Raw genomic sequence first — 20,810 nt, 5'->3', positions numbered from 1 at the left:
GGAACTGAGCTGATCTGAGGCCAGGAGCCAGGAGCCAATGACCCTATGGCCATTCTCCACTGCTTTTCTTAGGCCACAAGCAGGGAGCTGGATGGGAAGTGGGGCAGCTGGAACATGAACTGGTGCCCGTATGGGATCCTTGTACATGCAAAGTGAGGATTTAGCTACTAGGCCATTGTGTAGGGCCCAAATAAATCAAATATTATCACTGAAGACTATGGCATGATTAGATGTAAGAAAAAGGAGATACAAAGAAGATACGAAAATTTCTTCACCAGTTCTGTCAACTGTATTACCACGAAAAAAGAAAGACACAGCCAAGCTTAAAGTAGACAAAGGACAAAGTGGTGAATACAGAGGATATGCTGGGAACAACACCTATAAAGTGAGGGTGAGCAGTCCATTTTCTGGTTCTTGTCATTTTTACCACCTCTCTCAGATATTAAAGCAAAGCTGTAGAAATGACTATATGTTAGAAAAATGCAGACGTTTTCAGGCCTGGTGTGGTAGCATAGTGGCTAAAGTCTTCCCTGGGATCCCATATGGCCACCGGTTCACGTCCCAGCTGCTCCATTTCCCATCCAACTTCCTGCTTGAGATATGGGACAGAAGATCTTTCTCTGTCTCTCCTTCTCTCTGTAAATCTGACTTTCCAATAAAAATAAATCTTTAAAAAAAACGAAGGCATTTTCTTGGTGTGCGTTTCTGCTTGCGAGTCAATAATACATGCAGCGTGTACGATGGAATGGGATTGCTTGCATATCCTCCCTGTGCTCACGGGCATAGTCCCACAAGTAATAATCCAGGAGGACGGAATTGATCTCGCCTTGAGGTTTTTCACTGTTTTTGTCAATAAGCTCCAGAAGGCAATCCCGGATGAGTTCAACACACCAAAGTGAGCACCCTCGGATCTCCACCTCTTCCTGGTCCCCATACGAAAGCATTTCTCCTGCAAAGGGGAAAAACAGAGTAAGCAGTACTAGTTTTGGTAGCAAAACCTACTCAGACTTCAACTGTCGCACAACACACAGTACTTAAATACTACTCATGTTAAAACTGTAATCAGGAGTTGGTGTTGTGTAGTGAGTAAAGCCGCTACCTGAGATGCCTGCCTTTCGCAGGGGTGGTGATTCGTGTCCTTATTGCTCTATTTCCAGTCCTACCTCGTACTAATGGCCTGGGAAAAGCGGTGGAAGATGATCCAGGCATTTGGGTCCCTGCTACCCAGGTGGGAGACCTGGATGGAGCTCCGGGCTCCTGGCTTCAGCCTGGTCCCGCACTAGAACTGTGGCCATCTGGGGAGTGAGCCAGTACATTTACGATCTCTCTTCCTTTCTCTCTCTCTCTCTCTCTCTGTAACTGACTTCAAAATAAATGTCCAAAAAAATCCCAAACCTGTAATCCTCAGCTTGTACTGTTTATTTACATCATTCCTCACTCAGGTACCGAATTACACAGGACAGGGGACACGGCTGCCTTGCTTGTCTCAGCACTGTCAGGACCTCGTGGAGCATCTTACATGCATTAAGTCACCGGTAAATGTTTGCTAAGTGAATATGTGCTAATCACAAATTTAAAAATAGGACAGTAGGACTGACATGGTGCCACAGTGTGTTAAGATGCTCCACTTCCTATCCAGTTTCCCGCTGAAGTGCCTGGGAAAGTGGATAAGGACCGCCCAGGTACTTGAGTGCCTGGAACTCATATGGGAAGCCAGAGTGAAGCTCCTGGCTCCGGGTTTTGGCCTGGCCCAGAACTGGCTGCTGCAATCATTTAGGGGATCTCTATCTCTATCGCTCTGCCATTCAAATAAATAAATTTTTCAAAAATAAATAAAAATGAAAGAGTATCCTTATTAAATCACTGAAAAGAAGGGATGTAAAAGTGAATTTGATCTTAAATAAAATTATTACAAATGTGAGTGACTCCTGGGGATCCAGCCAACAGTGCCTCCGTTCCTCACTGCGGGCAATGCACACTGTTTTGGGGATATCCCAGGTGCAGCAGGCAGAATCCAGGAAATCAAAATCGTTAATCTGAGCAAGGAAAACCTTGATCACTCTTTGCTGTTTTTACAGATTAATTATTTGAAAGGTAAAAAGAGAACAGGAAACATAGAGATATCTTTCTGTTCACTCCCCAGTGCCTGCAACAGCCGGCTCAAGGCCTGGCACCTGGAACTCCATCTGATCTCACATGATTAGTAGTTAACCAAGTACTTGGGCTATTTTCCACTGCCCTCATAATGCATTACCAGGAAGTTGGACTGGGCATAACAAGAACCAGGATCTGGGCCCGGCGGCGTGGCCTAGCGGCTGAATTCCTCACCTTGAACACATTGGGATCCCATATGGGCGCCGGTTCTAATCCCAGCAGCTCCACTTCCCATCCAGCTCCCTGCTTGTGGCCTGGGAAAGCAGTCAAGGATGGCCCAAAGCTTTGGGACCCTGCACCTGCGTGGGAGACCTGGAGGAGGTTCCTGGCTCCTGGCTTCGGCCGTTGCGGCTCACTTGTGGAGTGAATCATCGGACGGAAGATCTTCCTCTCTGTCTCTCCTCCTCTCTGTATATCTGACTTTGCAATAAAATAAATAAATCTTAAAAAAAAAGAAAAAAAAAAAAGAAACAGGATCTGAGCCAGCACTGCAATATGGGTGCCAGCAACGTAAGCTGCGGCTTCCAGGATACTTCGGTGGGCTCTGCCTGAAATGGAGCAGAGAGCTCACCTAAGGCCCTGGTCTGTTCAGTCCCCATGCTGCGGTTTATCGGATCCCACAATGTGGACACTGAGGCTACAGCCAGTGGAGTTCACCAACAGCAAATGCAGCAGTCAGACACCAACTGGTGTAAGACACAGACTGTGTGCTCGCCTCTAAAGGTGGTATATTTCCCTATTTTCACAGAAGCCAGTTAGTCTAATTTTTATATGGAATGTACTAATTTTTTTTTCTCTTGTTGGTTAATGTTAGTTTGGGAGGCAGTAACAGAGAGCACCCATACACTGGCTTACTCCCTAAATTCCTATAATTACTGGCACCAGGCCAAGTTGATCCCAGAAGCTGGTAACTCAATCCAGATTTCCCACAGGGCTAGCAAGGGCCCAGCTAGCTGAGCCATCACCCTCTGCCATCAGGGTGTACATTACTAGGAAGCGGGAAACTCGAAATAGGAGCCTACACAGAACTTACGCCCAAGTCTGCCAATGTAGAACATGGCCATCACAAATAGCATCTTAATTCCTGGACCAAATACTTTTCTCTGAATGTGATTTTTCTTTTTAGCATGCACTTATTTTTATTGGAAAGTCAGATTTACAGCAAGGAAAAACAGAGAAAGATCTTCCACCCACTGACTCACTCCCCAGGTAGCTGCAAAAACCAAAGCTGAGCCAATCTGAAGCCAAGAGCCAGGAGCCTCTTATGGGTCTCCCACACAGGTGCAGGATCTCAAGGCTCTGGGCCGTCCTTAACTGCTTTCCCAGGCCACAAGCAGGGAGCTGGATGGGAAGTGGAAGCAGCTGGGACACGAATCGATGCCCATTTGGGATCCCATGCATACACGGTGAGGATTTAACCACTCAGGCCAGCGCACAGGGACCTAACTCTAATTTTCAAATGACACAAACTAATTTAAAAAGCACTTAAAGCTCTGTTCATGCCCAACAAAACATATCTGCAAACTGTATCGGATCCCTCATCACAGCCCGCATCCTTTGCACAGAGCTTCACAGAACTCAAGAGGCCCTACGATCCATACAGGCATAGGGAGAAAGATCCAGCCGGGTTGTTTCCACTCTTCCCTGGACTCTAAGCTGTGACACTTACACTCTCCAACCAGCGCCCTTGTGGGCTGAGACACAGATCAGCGAGGCAGACAGGAACACCAATACTAACAGCCTGCCCTAGATGCCAGCACACAAAGCTAAGCCTTCCCTTCCCTTCCCTTCTCACAGGCATCTGGTTTCACAGCAGCAGGGACAAGTGCTGTAAAAACTCCCAGAGGCCAGTTTCAAGCTGCAGCAAGCTAAGCTGTGAAGTGTTGGCATCCCATGTGGACGCTGATCCAGCTCCCTAGTAACGTGCTTGGGAAAGCAGCAGAGGATGGGTTAAGTGTGTGGGCCCTTACTAGCCGGAGAGGACACCTGGAAAACTCCTGGATCCTAGCTTTGGTCTGGTCAAGCCTCAGCCGCTGCAGTCATGTGGGGAGTGAACCAGTAGACGGGCTCCTGGGATCCATGTGGGAAACCTGGATGGTGCTCCCCGCTCCTGGCTTCAGCCTGGTCTGGCTCTGGTTGTTAGGGGTTTAGGGGCATAACCCCGAAAATGGAAGATACCGCTCCCTCCATCACACTGCCTTTCAAATAACTTTTTTAAAAGGAAAGAAAGAGAAAAAAAGATAAAGGAAGGGAGGGAGGGAAAGAGGAAAGAGATAAAGATGAAATGAAGGGAGGGAGAGAGGAAGGAAGATGTGGAAAATTCTGTGCTCGAGAGTTCCAGCTGCTCTCTAGCCGAACGCTCTGAACACCACACCTGACGCCGCGCAGTGGTACATGTTCAGTTAGCACAGATGCAGCTTTCGCTGCTATCAGGCTCTGAAATTAGAATAGCCGAATAGCACGAGTTTCTATACTATTCGTATGCCACAGTCTAGGCAACAAATATTGCTCTTTTCAAAAGCAAAGGAACAACACAAAAAATTAGAATAGATAGAGAACAACAAGAAAAGTTTGGAACCAGACAGGAAACGGTCAGCGGGGACTCACAAATACCTTATTAGGTAGGACACGAAAATAAGTTACTCCTCACTGGGGTATGTATTGAAGATTTCTCTGCACATCCCTCCTAAAACTGTTCTGTGCCTCAACTGTTGACATATGCCTTGTTAAAGTTATAAGCCAGTTCGGACTATGCTAAAACCTGCCAAGTTCAGTAAAAATTATGCTTCAATACAATAAACTGCTAAATACAGAAATGAAAATAGACACGAGACAGCTGAATAGTATCCTATAGCCATTTTAAGGTGTATAGAAGCTGGTTGTATATAAACTAAAATTGAAATGTCAATGAAGTAGTCACAGGATGTGGTTACGAACCTGCATTTCCTAACATATCAGTCACTCAATACCATGTTAATTAATTCTATAATGTTGTAAACTGTTGTTGATGTGATGTTATGGCTTTTAGTTGGTTGGGACGATATTCTGCCAGCTCTGCTTTAGGACCAGAGATGGTCTCCCCAAGAAACTGTTGAATTTATCTGGACAATAAGATGCTGGACTCTATGCATGGTACATGCTTGCAATGAAAAAATCATGACTGGATTTGAACTGTAATACTGCAACAAGGTGGAGGAATCCACCATGGGGGGAGGGTACAGGGAGGGGTTGGGGGAATCCCAGAGCCTATGAAACGATGTCATAAAATGAAATGCAATTAAAAAAAAAAGTAAAGGAGACTTGTTATGAAAAAACTAGAGATACAACACAGTCCACCCTGTATAAAAATGTCAGAATTAGGACTGCAAACCTTTGAGAAGCTTCTTCAGCAGCTTCTCCGAGTACTTGAGGGCCCCCAGGTGAACAAGAACCTGGGGTAATCTGTAGTCAGCAAACATGGTGATACTGGAGATGTCCGTGAAGCAGCCGTCCCCTTTTCCTTCCAGTACACTCCATGTGTCGGCCACGAGGATCTGGGCTCGTTTATAAAAAGAAACTCTTTTTCCCTGTTGGACAGAGAGTATATCAACATGACCCTGGCGTGGGAAAGCTTTAATGCTAGTTTTTAAGCAGGCACAGGATGCACACATCTTTTTCCAAAGCAGAATCAACCTGCTCTGTTAGTAAGAATCTGTAGCACTTTCACAAAAAAGGAAAGGACTGAATAAACATTAAACTGTCTGTGGCTCCAGTTTACTCCCTTTTTTTCAAGGCATATAAAACACAATTAATGTAATCCTTTACAGTTTAATATTCATCCTCAATGACATTACTTCACACAGGCCTTTCTGCACCACTGCAGTATAACGGCTTGTTATTTTTACTGTTGAGACAGTATTCTTTCGAAAGTCTCTTAAAAAACTTTTTTTAGCTTGCAACACAATTCACACTAACTGTGTAAAATACCAAAAAAAAGAACATAATAATTCCTGAGCTTGCACCTGAGAAAAATCATAACATTACATTTTTTTACTCTTTCCTTTCAGGTATAATTAACTTACTCTACCATAAACACATAACTGATTATTAGCCAGAAATGAACCAGTTAATGAGTTTTAGAAATAATAAAATAGGGCTCCACATGGTAGCCAAGTGGCTGAATCCTTGCCTTGCATCTGCTGGGATCCCATATGGACACTGGTTCGTGTCCCGGCAGCTCCACTTCCCATCCAGCTCCCTGATTGTGGCCTGGGAAAGCAGCAAAGGACAGCCCAAGCCCTTGGGACCCTAAACCCATGGGGAGACCCAAAAGAAGTTCCAGGCTTATGGCCTTGGGTCAGCTCGGCTCTAGCCACTGCAGCCATTTGGGGAGGGAACCAGGATAGATTTTTCTCTCTGTCTCTCCTTCTCTGTAAATCTGACTTTCCAATAAGAATAAATAAATCCTTGAGAGGAAAAAAAAAGAAATATAACAAAGTACCCAATTGTATTTGTACATAGAAGAAAGAAGTATAATAAAGCATTATAAAACACTGGATTATAATTTAACTCAAGAATTCTCCTTAAATCTACCAATGTAGGAATAGTATAGATAATGGAATTAATAGAATTAATATGGAGTTCCTTTACTGCTGATCCTAATAACCAATGGTAACAATTTTAAATCCTGTTTTATAATTACTGATGTTGCCAGATGGGAATAATCATGATCACCAGCCCCTAAAATATATTCTGACCATCTCTGAGAGCATTTTAATCAGTAAATGGAATAAATAACTGAATAAAAATTTTCATGAAAATTTTAAGCAAAGGCCTCATAAAATATTCTGCAAAATAACCAGATACATTCCTTTGTTTAGAAAACTCTAGCAGCTTAAACTGGTTACTGTGAGGCCGGCATTCCATACCAAAGCACTAGTTTGAGTCTGGGAGCCCCGTCACCCACGTGGGGCCTGGATGGAGTTCCACGCCCCTTGCTCCAGCCTGGTCTAGGCTTGGCTACTGCAGGCTCTCAGGCTCGTTTGCTCTATCTCTCTCCGTCACTTTGTCTTTCAAGTGGGTTGAAACACACACACACACACACACACACACACACACACACAATTTGGAATAGTCCTTTCTAGAGCAAACATACATGCTCATATTTCAGCACAATGTGAGGTCCATAAATTTAACTGACCTGCTGTGGGAATATACCAGCATTAAGAAACACTCCTACGCTAGGCTAAGGGCCTAAATTGCTCTCATGTAAACTAGATTTTTACATGGTAACCAGGTTTCTAGTTTCCAGTTTATAAGATGACAGAATATAAAACTAATTTACAAAATAAAATTGCATATTAAAGATAATCAATATACCATTAAGCTTAATATAATAGAGGTCATTATCTGCTATTTTTTAAAGAAGATTCAAACGGAAAAATGGGAAAAACTCAGACTCAAACTTATATAACATAATCGGTGCTAGTGGTCTAGGAAACATAAATTGCCACATCATGATCCAGTTTCCATGGCAGCAGACTGGATACCACAAAGATTAGATTTTAATGTCACTTGAAATGGAACAAAATGTAAGACTCAAGTGAGTAACCTAAAAATAAATTTAAATAATTGGTAAAGCATTTTCTTTTCTACCAATCATACCTTTATTAATCAAATTATTCTAATACTCAAATTCCAACTTCTAAATTGTTAACTGGCATTAACTGAAAATGCCACAAATGCTGAAATCGTTCTTGATATATTCCACATAATATGATCTTATCAATAAATATTTGCAAAAATAATATCTTTTTAAAGATTTATTTTGTTTTTATTGGAAGGTCAGATATACAGGAGGAGAGGCAGAGAGAAAGATCTTCCATCTACTGATTCACTACCCAAGCAGCTGCTATGGCTGGAGCTGAGCTGATCTGAAGCCAGGAGCCAGGAGCTTCTTCCAGGTCTCCCACATGAATTATCACACAGAAGATCTTTCTCCGTCTCTCCTCCTCTCTGTGTATTTGACTTCGCAATAAAAATAAATAAATTGTTTTAAAAAATGTATTTATGGGGCTGGCATTGTGGTACAGTGAGTTAAGCTGCTTCCTGCAATGCTGGCATCTCAGTGAATACAGGTTCAACTCCTGGCTGCTATACTTCCCAGCCAACTCCCTGCTAATACACCTGGGAAAGCAGCAGAAGATGGACTGTGCTTGGGCCCCTGCATCCAGGCATCCATGTGAGAGACTCAGGTGAAGCTTCTGGCTCCTGGTTTCTTTTCTTTTTTTTCTTTTTTCTTTTTTTTTTTTTTATTTTATGTTTATTACAAAGTCAGATATACAGAGAGAGAAGGAGAAACAGAGAGGAAGATCTTCCGTCCGATGATTCACTCCCCAAGTGAGCCGCAACGGCCGGTGCTGTGCCGATCCGATGCCAGGAACCAGGAACCTCTTCCAGGTCTCCCACACGGGTGCAGGGTCCCAAGGCTTTGGGCCTTCCTCGACTGCTTTCCCAGGCCACAAGCAGGGAGCTGGATGGGAAGTGCAGTGGAGCTGCTGGGATTAGAACTGGCGCCCATATGGAATCCCGGGCGTTCAAGGCGAGGACTTTAGCCGCTAGGCCACCACGCCGGGCCCACGGCTCCTGGTTTCTACCAAGCCCCATCCTAATCTAGCCAGCCCTGGCTGTGGCAGCCCTTTGGAGAGTGAACTTGCAGGTGGAAGGCCTCTGTCTCTTCCTCTCTCTCTAATTTTGCCTTTCAAATAAATAAATCAAAAGTGTAGCCCAGGGCCCAGTACGGTGGCCTAGCAACTATAGTCCTCGCCTTGAATGTGCCGGATTCCATATGGACCCCAGTTCTAATTCCAGCAGCCCCACTTCCCATCCAGCTCCCTGCTTGTGGCCTGAGAAAGCAGTTGAGGACGGCCCAATGCTTTGGGATCCTGCATCCATGTGGGAAACCTGGAGGAAGTTCCCGGCTCCTGGCTTCGGATCAGTGCAGCACTGGCTGTTGCGGTCACTTGGGGAGTAGGTCATCTGACAAAAGATATTTCTCTCTGTCTCTCCTCCTCTCTGTATATCTGACTTTCCAATAAAAATAAATCTTTAAAAAAAAGTGTAGCGCAGTGGATTAAGCCACTGTTTGCGATGACAACATCCCACTTCAGAGGCTGGCTCATGTTCCAGCTAGGCTGCTACTGATCCAGCACTCTGACAATGTGGCAGAAGACCAAGTGCTTGGGCTCCTGCCACTCCTATGGTAGACAGGATGGAGTTCCTGGACCCTGGCTTTGGCCTGGCCCAGGTGGTTGGAAGAGCTTGACCTGACTCCCATTCTTTCTGTTACTCTTTCAAATCAGTCAAAGGAAGTAATGGCTTGGTAATATTACTTTGATACTATTTCTTATCCACAGAAAAAGAAATTCAAAATTTACATTTTTATTCTTAAGGTGAGTTTTGAAAGTAACTCTGGGAGGATTATGATTTCTGAAATCCCCAATAAAACTCACCTCAAACTCAGTCACATCTCGGTAAGAAGGAAAATGTTCAACAACCAGGCTCATTAACTCCTGTGCACTGTTCTTACTCTTTCGGACACAGTTCAAAAAAGAGCCTCCAAACTTCTCCAGCAGGATTTTCCCCGTTTCGTTGAGAACTCGATGCCTCTCTTCTATCAGCGGCATGGGGAACTCTGTGTCAGAACGGAATATCTGCCGAACCTCATCCAGGGTCACTGTGGCATAGTACGACGCACTGGTTATTGGGGTCCCTTTAAGCAGAACAGAAAATCCAGACATTAGCCTCTTATTCTACAACAATGCGAAAAACAGAAAACCAAATAAGGGAGGGCACCAAAAGTGGATGATGAATTCCCAGCTATCAGAAGCAAAAGCCGTCACTTTCTATTTGTTCATCTAGTACAATAGTTAAAATCTATTTTTTGAAAGGTGGTTATAGAGAGCGAGTGAGCGAGAGACAGAATATTCCATCTACAGGCTCACTTCCCAAAGGGCTGAGATGGCCATGGCAAAGCCAAGAGCTCCATCTGCGATCTCGCCCTTGCAGGGCAGAGGCCCAGGCACGCGGGCCCCCTTCTCCTGCCTTCCCTGTCAAAGTAGCAGGCAGCTAGATTGGAACTGGAGCGGTCAGGATTTGGACCAGAGGCTGGCAGGCCACGCAAGGCGGCCCCCATCACCTACAGCAATAGCACACTCGAGAGACTCTGAAACACTGCGCTTCGTATCTCATTGAAAACCGGACTCCATCACGACAGTGCGAAATATTCAGTCCAGAGCCCAGGCTGCCACCCGGCGCACCAACCTTGGTCGAGCGCTCTGTTGACTGCGGCGCACAGGGACCAGTACCCACTGTACGTCCTGCCCCGGTACGTCACCAGACACTTGCGCTCCTCTCGCTCCGACCAAAAGGAGAAGTTGAGCGTGTCTACCACGAACACCCAGTTGACTGCAGCCTCGTCGGCCGCCTGGGGGTTCAGCTCGTGGAGGGCCTTCCAGCCCTCCAGCCGCAGCCCGGGCCCCGAGGTCCTGGCCAGCAGCAGCTCCGCCACCCTCCGCACGCCTCCGTCGTCAATGAACACGTCGCGGCTGTTTTCGGCAATGAATTTAGCGGATTCTCTGGGAGCTAAGGGCGCGTCCATTCTTGCTGTCCCCTCTCCTCTGGGGCTGCGGGGTTGGGGGGGATGGGGAGGGAATGGCACTTCGGGCCGCTCAAACTTCCGTGCCCTGTCTAGATCGGGCGAGGTTCAAGGGACAGACCCTTCCCGAGCGGCCCAGAGCTGGAACGACCCCCGGCCCCGCAGCCTTCGCAAGCCCTGGAAGCAGAGGAGACCGCCGGGGCGGCGGAGGCGCCGAGGCCGAGGGCGCTTCCGGGAGCACGGCTGCGCTCGCGCTCGCTCGGGCGCGCGCCCCGCCGTCTCCGCTTCCGGACGTGCGGAAACCGTGAGGCAGGGTCGGGCGAACCAGCGTCCGCTGGAGTTTGCCGGTCCTGGGAGTAGTGACGCATCTGTTTGATGCCTCCTGCCACCTGGGGGTGGGACGGGATGCCTGCGGGTCCCTTGGAGCAATGGCTCCAAGCTTGTGTACAGTGGAGCTGTCGCCCCTCACCTCTCCCCTTCCCCGAAGGTGGTGGGCTGCCAGGGTAAACTAGGCGTCTTGGGCGACATCCTGCAACAAGCTTTATGCTTGTCAGTCTCCGAGCCCCGGTGCCAAGCCACCCCCAAATGGACTCTGAGCAGGCTGCTGTGTTCTCTTGCTAACCTGTAGGATGTTAGAAGAGTTGGAGAACTGGGTGAGGAAACGAGTGTGTTACGTTGCTGATGTTTTTTGCCCCGTCTTGTGCTTAGGTCTTTTTTTTTTTTTTACAAGTTTTTTTTAATGCATTTTATCATTATTGTTATTATTTTATAATACAGTTTCATATTCCCTTATCCCCTCCCCAGTTCCCTCTCCCCCAGTTTCTCTATATCATTACTAACATATAGTTCTTCATACTCAGTCATATGTCCATCATTGCGGGCCTAGACAATGGCAGAGAGTCCAAAATCCTATTGTCAAGATATAGTAAACAGTTTCATTGTAAGTCCATCTTTGTCTGGAAGCAGAAATGCATACAACACTACATCCTCACATCTGATTGTTAGTCTCCATTTCACAGCTACTGTACATCTCCTTAAATGAAAAGCCATTATTCAAAATCAACAATAGAATGAAAAGTAGAAATTTACAATGCCATGAAGTTAAATGACATGTTACTAGATATGACAGTCTCCATTACACAACTACTGTACATCCCCTTAAACGAAAAGCCACAAAACATATTCAACATCCGGGAGAAAAAAGGAATTAACAACACCAAGAAGTTAAACAACATGCTATTAAATGACTAATGTGTAGCTGAAGAAGTGAAAATCAAGAACCTTCTTGAAGAAAATGATGCCACTGCATAATCTACGAGTCATTGAATAATTTAATCAGAAGGAAGTGTTTTGAAGAGATGAAACTGACAGAAAACAACAAAACCCATGTGATATAGTTTATTCTGATCTTTGTTGAAGTGTGTCTCCTCCAGACAATAAACAGATGGGTTTTGATTTTTAATCCAGTCTACTAATCCATGATGTTTGATTGAAGTTAAGCCATTTACGTTCAGGGTTTAATATGTGTGGGTGGTACCTTGGTCCTGTCATTTTAGGAATGGGTTGTTCATTGGTTTAGTCTTCTGTTGTCATTTTACTGGGATGTTCTTCCTGTTTGCCTTTGGTTTTGGTAGGTGCTATTCCTCTTTTCTGTCAAGAGAACATCTTGAAGTATCATTTGTAGGGCAGGTTTGGAAGAGGCAAATTCCTTTAGCTTTTCTTTACTGTGGAAGAATTTTATTTCATTTTCAAAGACGAAAGAAAGCTTTGCTGGATATGTTATCCTGGACCGACAACTTTTTTCTTTTAGAATCTGGAATATATCACTCCATTCTCTTCTGGGCTGTAGAGTTTCCTGGGAGAGATCTCCTGTGAGCTTAATTGGCTTTCCTTTATATGTCACATATAAGGATCTTTTCCTTATGTTCAATTGAAGAGAGCTTGATTATCATATGTCGTGGTGAAGATCGCTTTTGATCAAACCTGTTGGGAGTTCTGTGCCCCTCTTGGAACTTGTTTCCCAATTCTTCCTCTAGATTAGGGAAATTTTCCTTTATTATTTCATTAACTACATTTGCAAACTCAGCTTCTCTTTCTGCACCTTCTGGGTCTCCCATAACTCTTTTATTTGGCCTCTTAATAGTGTCTTTCAATTCTTGAATACTTTCTTTGTCCTGATCCAGCTCTGCTTCCAGCTTTTTGTTTGCTTCACCCTGATGGCAGGAAATACCTTCCAATTCTGAGATTCTTTCTTCTGCTTGCTTCATTCTGTTTTGGAGACTCTCCACTGTACTCTTTTTTTTTTTTTTTCTTTAATATTCATTTATTCATTAATTACATTGCATTACATGACTGGGATTCCCCCCCTTCACCCCAAACCCTTCCCCCATCATGAATTCCTTCACCTTGATGCATAACCACAGCTCAAGTTCCGTTGAGATTCCCTAATTAAAAGTTTACACCATACAGAGTCCAGCATCCCACTTGTCCAGTTCAAGTTCAACGGCCTCTTAGGGAGGCCCTCTCAGGTTTGTAGGCAGAGCCAGCAGAGCGTCACCTCGATCAATTAGAAGCTCCAACATATCATCAGCAACAGTCCAGGTATGATGAGGCTGGTGCAGAGTCTACTGATTGACATAGTCCGTCTTAGGGTTTCGCCTTGTCCAGTTTTCCGCTGCAAGCATAAAGCTGAGGTGGTTGATTCATCTACTCCATTTTCCATCTTTTTTTGATTAATGCTTTGATTCCTCCATTTTGTTCAGGGGAATCCCCCTAAAAAAAACTTTGAGGCATTCCCAGTCCAGGCTCCTACATGTACTACTAGTAAGCACAGTGCCCGCCACCGTCCATCACTCCGATCAGCTGATGGTTTTAACCCCTGGGTTGGTTCTCTTCTGAGCCCCGACCTCTATTGGAACCAATGAGTATCGCATCTCTCCCCGGCTCTGCCCATCACACTCTCGTCCCTCACCTAAACCAGTGGGAGGAGTGCTGGTCGGGTGTTGCATTCCCTGCTAGCACAGGCCATTTCACCTTGGCATTTTGTGTTTTATACTTTTTTTTTTTTTTAAAGATTTATTCATTTTATTACAGCCAGATATACACAGAGGAGGAGAGACAGAGAGGAAGATCTTCCGTCCGATGATTCACTCCCCAAGTGAGCCGCAACGGGCCGATGCGCGCCGATCCGAAGCCGGGAACCAGGAACCTCTTCCGGGTCTCCCACGCGGGTGCAGGGTCCCAATGCATTGGGCCGTCCTCAACTGCTTTCCCAGGCCACAAGCAGGGAGCTGGATGGGAAGTGGAGCTGCCGGGACTAGAACAGGCGCCCATATGGGATCCCGGGGCTTTCAAGGCGAGGACTTTAGCCGCTAGGCCACGGCGCCGGGCCCTCCACTGTACTCTTAATTTGCTCCACTGTGTTCTTGATTTCTGATATACCAGCCTTGATTTGCTTTATTGCTTCCTTAAATTCTTTGAACTCTTGCATGAGCTTCTCATTGTTGATCAGAATCTTTAAAATGAGTCTTATGGATTGTGTGCCCCATTTTCTCGATGTCTTCCTCAGTTAACTCTAAGGTTGGCAATGGGTTTTGCTCCCTTGCAGGGGAGTTTTCAGTAGTATTCATTGTGCCTTTGTCTCTTCTTTTGCTCTTGATCATTGTACTTCTGGTTAGCAGAGTCTTCTCCTTCGCTCAGGTTTCTTAGCTGTGTCACCCACAGGGCTACAATGCGATTTTACTTATTGCTGTTGGTACACACCTTTTTCCTTGCAGCCACTTGTGCCACAACCTCCAGCAAGTTCCAGGTCTGGGTTCTTATGTCAGGTTTCCACTGTGGTCTCCACAGCCCCAGCTCTTGGCTCACCACTCTCCTCCTCCTGTGATACCATGCTGAGGCTGCACTGTTGTCTCTGCAACCTTTCTCCCACTTCTGGTTGGAGCAGGTCCCAGGATTAGAGAGACGCCAGGTGTCCTATATAATTAGGTTGTTGGTGGTGCTGATCTTTTCGGAACCTGTTGGATGTTAGATCTGTGTGCCACACTGACCTATTTTGGCTGGTACAATGCCACAGTCGGTATAATTTTCCTGCGGGACCAGTGCAATCACGGACCTCAGCAAGTTCTTGCGAGATCAGCACTTGCACAGTTCACTATTGTCCCCCGCATTCCCAAAGCTATTGCCACAGTGCCCAAAATGGCGCCTGATGTACAACCACTAAGGTTCTTGATTTGCTGGCCGTCAAATCTGAGGGCTATCCCAGACCTGCCCCTGGTGGAACCTGTAGAATGCCACGTCCTTGCAGTTTACTGACACAGAAATGAGCTCCCAGCTCAGCGCATGCTCAGTCCCTTTCCTTGCCCTTTCCTCTTTATGCAAAATGGCGCCCAGTTCAGCTCTAGGGGGTTGACTGGGCTGTGAAATCCACTCCGTTCTCGTACTGCCCGTCTGAGATCTGCTGCTCTGTTTCTGCTCCTGGTCAAATCAAACGGACCAGCAGAACGGACAGTTCTTTGTCTGGGTTCACCACCCAATCTCCCAGTGAAAATCTCTTCCCACCTGGCTGCTGGTGGAGTTCCGGCTGCTGTGGAGTTCAGATCGCCGTGCTGGAGTATCAGTCTCTGCAACACCACACCCTGTGTCCGCTGCTTTCCTGTGTCAGTCAGTCTCCAGGTACCCCTCTGCTGTTGTTCTGTCCTTTCCTACAACCTGAAATATGTCCTCTCTGCTTCATCCTGATTAAATGTTTTTCCGTCTGTATAAACGTGTCCTTACCCTATTCTGCCATCTTGATTTCTCGTGCTTAGGTCTTGAAGCGCCATCTAGTCTGGGTTATGGTGAGAGTGGGTGCAATGAAGTTGCAATGAAGTTGATTTGATGGCTTGGGATATTTAAATCTTCGTTAAAAGGTCTATTCCAGTGGCACTGTGCCAGCTAATCACCAACGCCAACGAGTCAACAGTCAAGGAGTGACTTTGTCAAGTATCCCACTAAGGGAATACAATAAATGAGTAGATAGATAGGGGACCCTGTGCTGTGGCACAGCCTGGGAGTCCACATTCCATACCCGGAGACCCTACTGGAAGCTTAGCTGCTCTGCTTTTTTTCCAGCTCCCTGCTAATGCGCCTGGAAAGGCAGTGGGGAATGGCCCAATGAAGCTTCTAGCTTCAGCCTAGCTCAACTGTGACCAGTGAGGCCATTTGGGGAATGAACCAGCACTGGAAGATTCTTTCTTCCCTAACTCTGCCTTTCCAATAAATAAACTTGGGACACTTGCATCAGGCACCAGAGCACCTGGTTCCACAGTCCTGGCCCTTCTCTCTACTCCAGCTTACTGCTAAGGTGCACTGGGAGAAGGCGCAAATATTTTGAGTGTCTGCCACCTACCTGCTAAACCTGGATTGAATTCCAGGTTCAGCTCCAGCTACTGTGGACACTTGGGCAATGAGCCAATAGGTAGCAGCTCTGTCAGTTTTCCTCTGCCCTTCAAATATGTTTTTATAAAATAGTAGTCATGTCTCATTATTGAGAGTAAAATGATGCCTTTGAAATTTCGGGAGGATTTGGAATTTTTAATAGCTATGCCGCTGAAGAAGCAGGAAACATTCCTTCAGATTTTTGTTTTTCTTCCTATTTTGGTAAGAAGTGGGAACTTGAAGGATTCTGTGATAATTTGCTTTCCGTGAGAAAGTCGCTGGTGCATTAATGAAGTTGTCAAATAAATATGAACCTGTTGGCCTGTTTTTCCTGTCTACCCTGGCAGTCTTAGTTAAAATTGATCACTAGAAAAAGAATTTTATGTGCTGGCATAGTGGCTTATTAGGCTAATTTTCTACTTGCAGCACCAGCATCCCATATGGACGCTGGTTCCAGTCCCAGAAGCTCTGCTTCCAAGCCAGCTCTCTCCTTATGGCCTGGGAAAGTATTGGAGAATTGCCCAAGGCCTTAGGTACCTGCACCCACATAGGAAACTTGAAAGAAGATTCTGGCGCCGTGCCTAGTGGCTAAAGTCCTCTCCTTGAACACGCCAGGATCCCATATGGGCGCCGGTTCTAATCCCGGCTGCTCCACTTCCCATCCAGCTCCCTGCTTGTGGCCTGGGAAAGCAGCTGAGGACGGCCCAAAGCTTTGGGACCCTGCACCCGCGTGGGAGACCTGGAAGAGGCTCCTGGTTCCCGGCTTCGGATCAGCCATTGCGGCTCACTTGGGGAGGGAACTATCGGATGGAAGATCTTCCTCTTTCTCTCTCCTCCTCTGTCTATGTGACTTTGTAATAAAATAAATAAAATCTTAAAAAAAAAAAAAAGAAAAAGAAAAAAGAAAGAAGATTCTGGCTCCCAGCTTCAGACTTGCCCGGCTGTGGCCATCGTGACCATTTGGGGAGTGGTTCAGTAGATGATTTTTTTCTGTCTCCCCGTTACCCTGTAACTCTTTCTTTTTTTTTTTTTTTTTTTTTTTAAGATTTATTATTATTGGAAAGCCGGATATGCAGAGAGGAGGAGAGACAGAGAGGAAGATCTTCCGTCCGATGATTCACTCCCCAAGTGAGCCGCAACGGGCCGGTGCGCATCAATCCGATGCCGGGAACCAGGAGCCTCTTCCAGGTTTCCCACGCGGGTGCAGTGTCCCAAAGCTTTGGGCCGTCCTCGACTGCTTTCCCAGGCCACAAGCAGGGAGCTGGATGGGAAGTGGAGCTGCTGGGATTAGAACCGGCGCCCATATGGGATCCCAGTGCGTTCAAGGCGAGGACTTTAGCTGCTAGGCCACGCCGCCGGGCCCAACTCTTTCAAGTAAAATAAAACTTTTACAAAATAATAGAAATTTACAAAAGAATTCGGCAAGTTGAATGATTAAGGCAGTTTTCTTTCAAATTCACTTGAATTTCCCACCATGTTCAGGGCTTTGAGTAGGACTGTGTAAATCGAATAAAACACATTTCCACACTGAAAGTTTATGTGAATTTTTCTTCAAGTGTGTCTACACAATGCTACACAATGAGGTGTGTTTGTTTTTATCTCTTTAGCATCTTCCCTTCTGCCTCCCCAGCATTCATTATTTGGGAGTCTCTGTAAGCACTGTCCGTGGAGAGCAGCACCTTCAGTCCTGGAGCTGATCAGGAGCTGCCAGCATCACTGTCTGCAAGCAGCTAGGAATATGCATGCCCCCGGGTGCAGCTCAGTAAAGTGCAAGGAAAAGGTCAGTTAGCTGTTTCCAGAACTTGCTGAGCTTGAATGTTTTATCTGAAACTGCTGTAAACCTTTTGGTGGTAACCTGAATAGGAAGGCAATTCATGGGGTCCAAAAGGAAAAAAAAGTTGGAACAACAAGAGCAGAGAAATGGAATAACGGGATTATACCAACTCTTCCTTTGTTTTACACTTTGGGATCTTCAGTTACGCGATTAATAAACTTCCTTCTGGTTTCAAACAGTTGTGCGTTGCTTTTCTCTACCTATGAAAGCATCTCGTCCTACACAGGGGACAAAGCTGGATGGAGGTTTTTTTTTTTTTTTTTTTTTTTTGAAAGACACACACAAACACACCTTTCATTCACTAGTTCATTTCCCAAATGAACAAGTGCCTAGGCCATGATCCACGGCATTCCCAGATGCATTAGTTGAGATTGGTACAATTTAGAGTGACACTCTGGTTGACAGCAGAGGACGCTGAGGTAACAAAGAAATGTTTCCCATATTTCACTGCTGATTAATTCAAAATTAGCAATGTTGCCTGTACAAAATGAACCTCTTCAACAAAAGAGCTGCCTATGTACCAACTGACTCTGGGTAACAAACAAAAGAAGTTTGCAAACCTTATGAAAAAGTGCGTGTGCGCACACACACACACAAATGCCGGAGAATCCGGCTTACAAACAAACCGGTTGAGTACTGCAGCAGAAACTGCCCAAGGGTCTCTTCTAGTAGTGCTGTTTCAGAAAAGCTAGCCATGGGCCTGGCGCCGTGGCCTAGCAGCTAAAGTTCTTGCCTTGATTGCACCGGGATCCCATATGGGCGCCAGTTCTAATCCCGGCAGCCCCGCTTCCCATCCAGCTCCCTGCTTGTGGCCCAAAGCCTTGGGACCTGCACCTGCATGGGAGACCTGGAAACAGCTCTCGGTTTTGGACCAGCTCAATTGTAGCAACTGCAGCCACTTGGCGAGTGAACCGGCAGATAGAACATCTCTCCTTCTCTGTAAACCTGCCTTTCCAAGGAACATAAGTAAATTTTAAAAAACAAAGATGGTGGCTTGCTTCTCTACTTCTTGTTTCCTCTGTCTGAAATTCCTTTTTTAGCCTCACTCATCCTACACCACAGGGAATGCTAAGGAAGTTTCAAACAGAGACCCTCTCCTCTGATGTCTTACCAACTGTATCACCTTTGATCCCATTTTACTTTTGGTAAAAAACTGAATTTTGTTTTATCCATACATTGTACTAGGTGACCTGGCCTTACTGGCAGTACAAGGAATTGGCATTTTTTCTTAAAGGGGGAGGTGAAGTTGGGCTATGATGATCAAAAAAGGAAAAAACTTTGCAAAGGATTGCCAAGTGTCAAAGTTTGTTCACTGCTTTTTAGTTCCTGTTACAGGTCTAGGTCTAAGAGGTGGAAATGTGTTTCCAACGCAAGAGAAAAAACTGAAGAACTGGAACTTTTCATTAGTTCTGGACAGATGAGTTGGAGGTTGTTTCCACCTGCTGTTTCATTACCCAAATTGCAAGTGGGGTTGTCCTAAGCAGAAGCCAGGAGATGCAAAGATTCAGAGATTCCACAAGGGTGGCAGGGGGTGGGCCATCACCTGCTGCCTTCCTGGGAAGGTCAGCAGAAAACTTGGTTAGGGCCCAGTGCAAAGTGCTCACCTTGTTAAGCACCAGGATCCCATAAACGCGCCAATTTGTGCCCAAACTGCTTGAGTGAACCACTGGATGGAATTCTGTACCTGATCTGCCTTTCCAGTTAAAAAAGCAAAGCAGGGAAAACATGGATTAAAGTGGAGGGTTCAAGTTGCTGCTCCACAAGAGATAAACAATGTTTTATTTGAACATATTTTTAAGGATTTATTTTTATTGTAAAGCCAGATATAGAGAGGAGGAGACAAGAGGAAGATATTCCGTGCGCTGATTCATCCCTAAGTGTATGCCAGAAGTGAGCTGATCTGAGGCAGGTGCTTCTTCCAGGTCTCCCACATGGGTGCAGCGTCCTAAAGTCTTGGGACTATCCAGGCCACAAGCAGGGAGCTGGATGGTAAGCGGGGCCACCGGGATTAGAACCAGTGCCCATGTGGCATCCCGGTGTGTTCAAGGTGAGGACTTTAACCATTACACTATCGCGCCGGGCCCTAGATGTTTTATTGTTAAATCCAGTTTGGCTGCCAGCCACAAGCATTCCTCTCTTGAGTCAGTCACTCGGCTAGCTACCCAATAGCCAGTTACATTCTATTAAACTGAGTCAAGGACTAAGCTGTTTTTTAACTAGTAAGCTATTTTAGATAAGTCAGAGTTCAACTCATCATATGATGGGTAATCATCACATAAAATGTCCCTGATAACAGAAAACTCATCTTCTATGACTATGTCACAATTGGGGGAGAAAAATCAGATCAGGAGAATATTAGAAGTGAAGTTGCTGACATGGTAACAATTTGTATGTTCAAACACAATTTGGGGATTAGAATAGAAAAAGACTAAGATGTGAAAATCCCATGGAGTTGCAGAAATTGCTTTGGGGACAGAATGTGAGAGAAAGAGAAAAGGTAAGTGAAAGAAGGAGAGCAGAGGAGGAGTGTGAAAGGATGGGGATGGAGAGGAGGAGTGTGGGAAGGATTGGGGATGGAGAGGAGTGAGTGTGGAAGGATGGGGGTGGAGAGGAGTGTGGGAAGGATGGGGATGGAGAGGAGGAGTGTGGGAAGGATGGGGATGGAGAGGAGTGTGGAAGGATGGGGGTGGAGAGGAGTGTGGGAAGGATGGGGATGGAGAGGAAGAGCGTGGGAAGGATGGGGGTGGAGAGGAGGAGTGTGGGAAGGAT

General features: G+C 45.8%; 1 protein-coding gene across 1 annotated transcript; it reads right to left on the bottom strand.

Annotated features, from left to right (window-relative positions):
* Positions 1 to 714: 714 nt before the first annotated feature.
* QNG1 (Q-nucleotide N-glycosylase 1) lies at positions 715 to 11,047 on the bottom strand. Its single transcript, XM_004581129.2, has 4 exons — positions 10,456 to 11,047; positions 9,645 to 9,904; positions 5,525 to 5,720; positions 715 to 949 (listed from the first exon to the last, which is right to left on the bottom strand). Exons 1-4 carry the CDS (start codon positions 10,790 to 10,792, stop codon positions 717 to 719), a joined length of 1,026 nt encoding a protein of 341 aa, XP_004581186.2. The 5' UTR covers positions 10,793 to 11,047; the 3' UTR covers positions 715 to 716.
* Positions 11,048 to 20,810: the final 9,763 nt, after the last annotated feature.

The sequence above is a fragment of the Ochotona princeps genome, chromosome 14 (genome assembly GCF_030435755.1).
Source record: "Ochotona princeps isolate mOchPri1 chromosome 14, mOchPri1.hap1, whole genome shotgun sequence".
In the NCBI taxonomy this organism is placed as follows: Eukaryota; Metazoa; Chordata; class Mammalia; order Lagomorpha; family Ochotonidae; genus Ochotona; species Ochotona princeps.
This window is presented reverse-complemented; position numbering and strand designations above follow the sequence as displayed.

Coding starts and splice junctions, on each gene's coding strand:
- QNG1 (XM_004581129.2), bottom strand. CDS start 10,792: ATGGACGCGCCCTTAGCTCCCAGAGAATCCGCTAAATTCATTGCCGAA. Junction 5,721..9,644: donor GAGATGTGACTGAGTTTGAG/GTGAGTTTTATT, acceptor TCTGTCCAACAG/GGAAAAAGAGTTTCTTTTTA. Junction 950..5,524: donor GCTGAAGAAGCTTCTCAAAG/GTTTGCAGTCCT, acceptor TCCCCTTTGCAG/GAGAAATGCTTTCGTATGGG.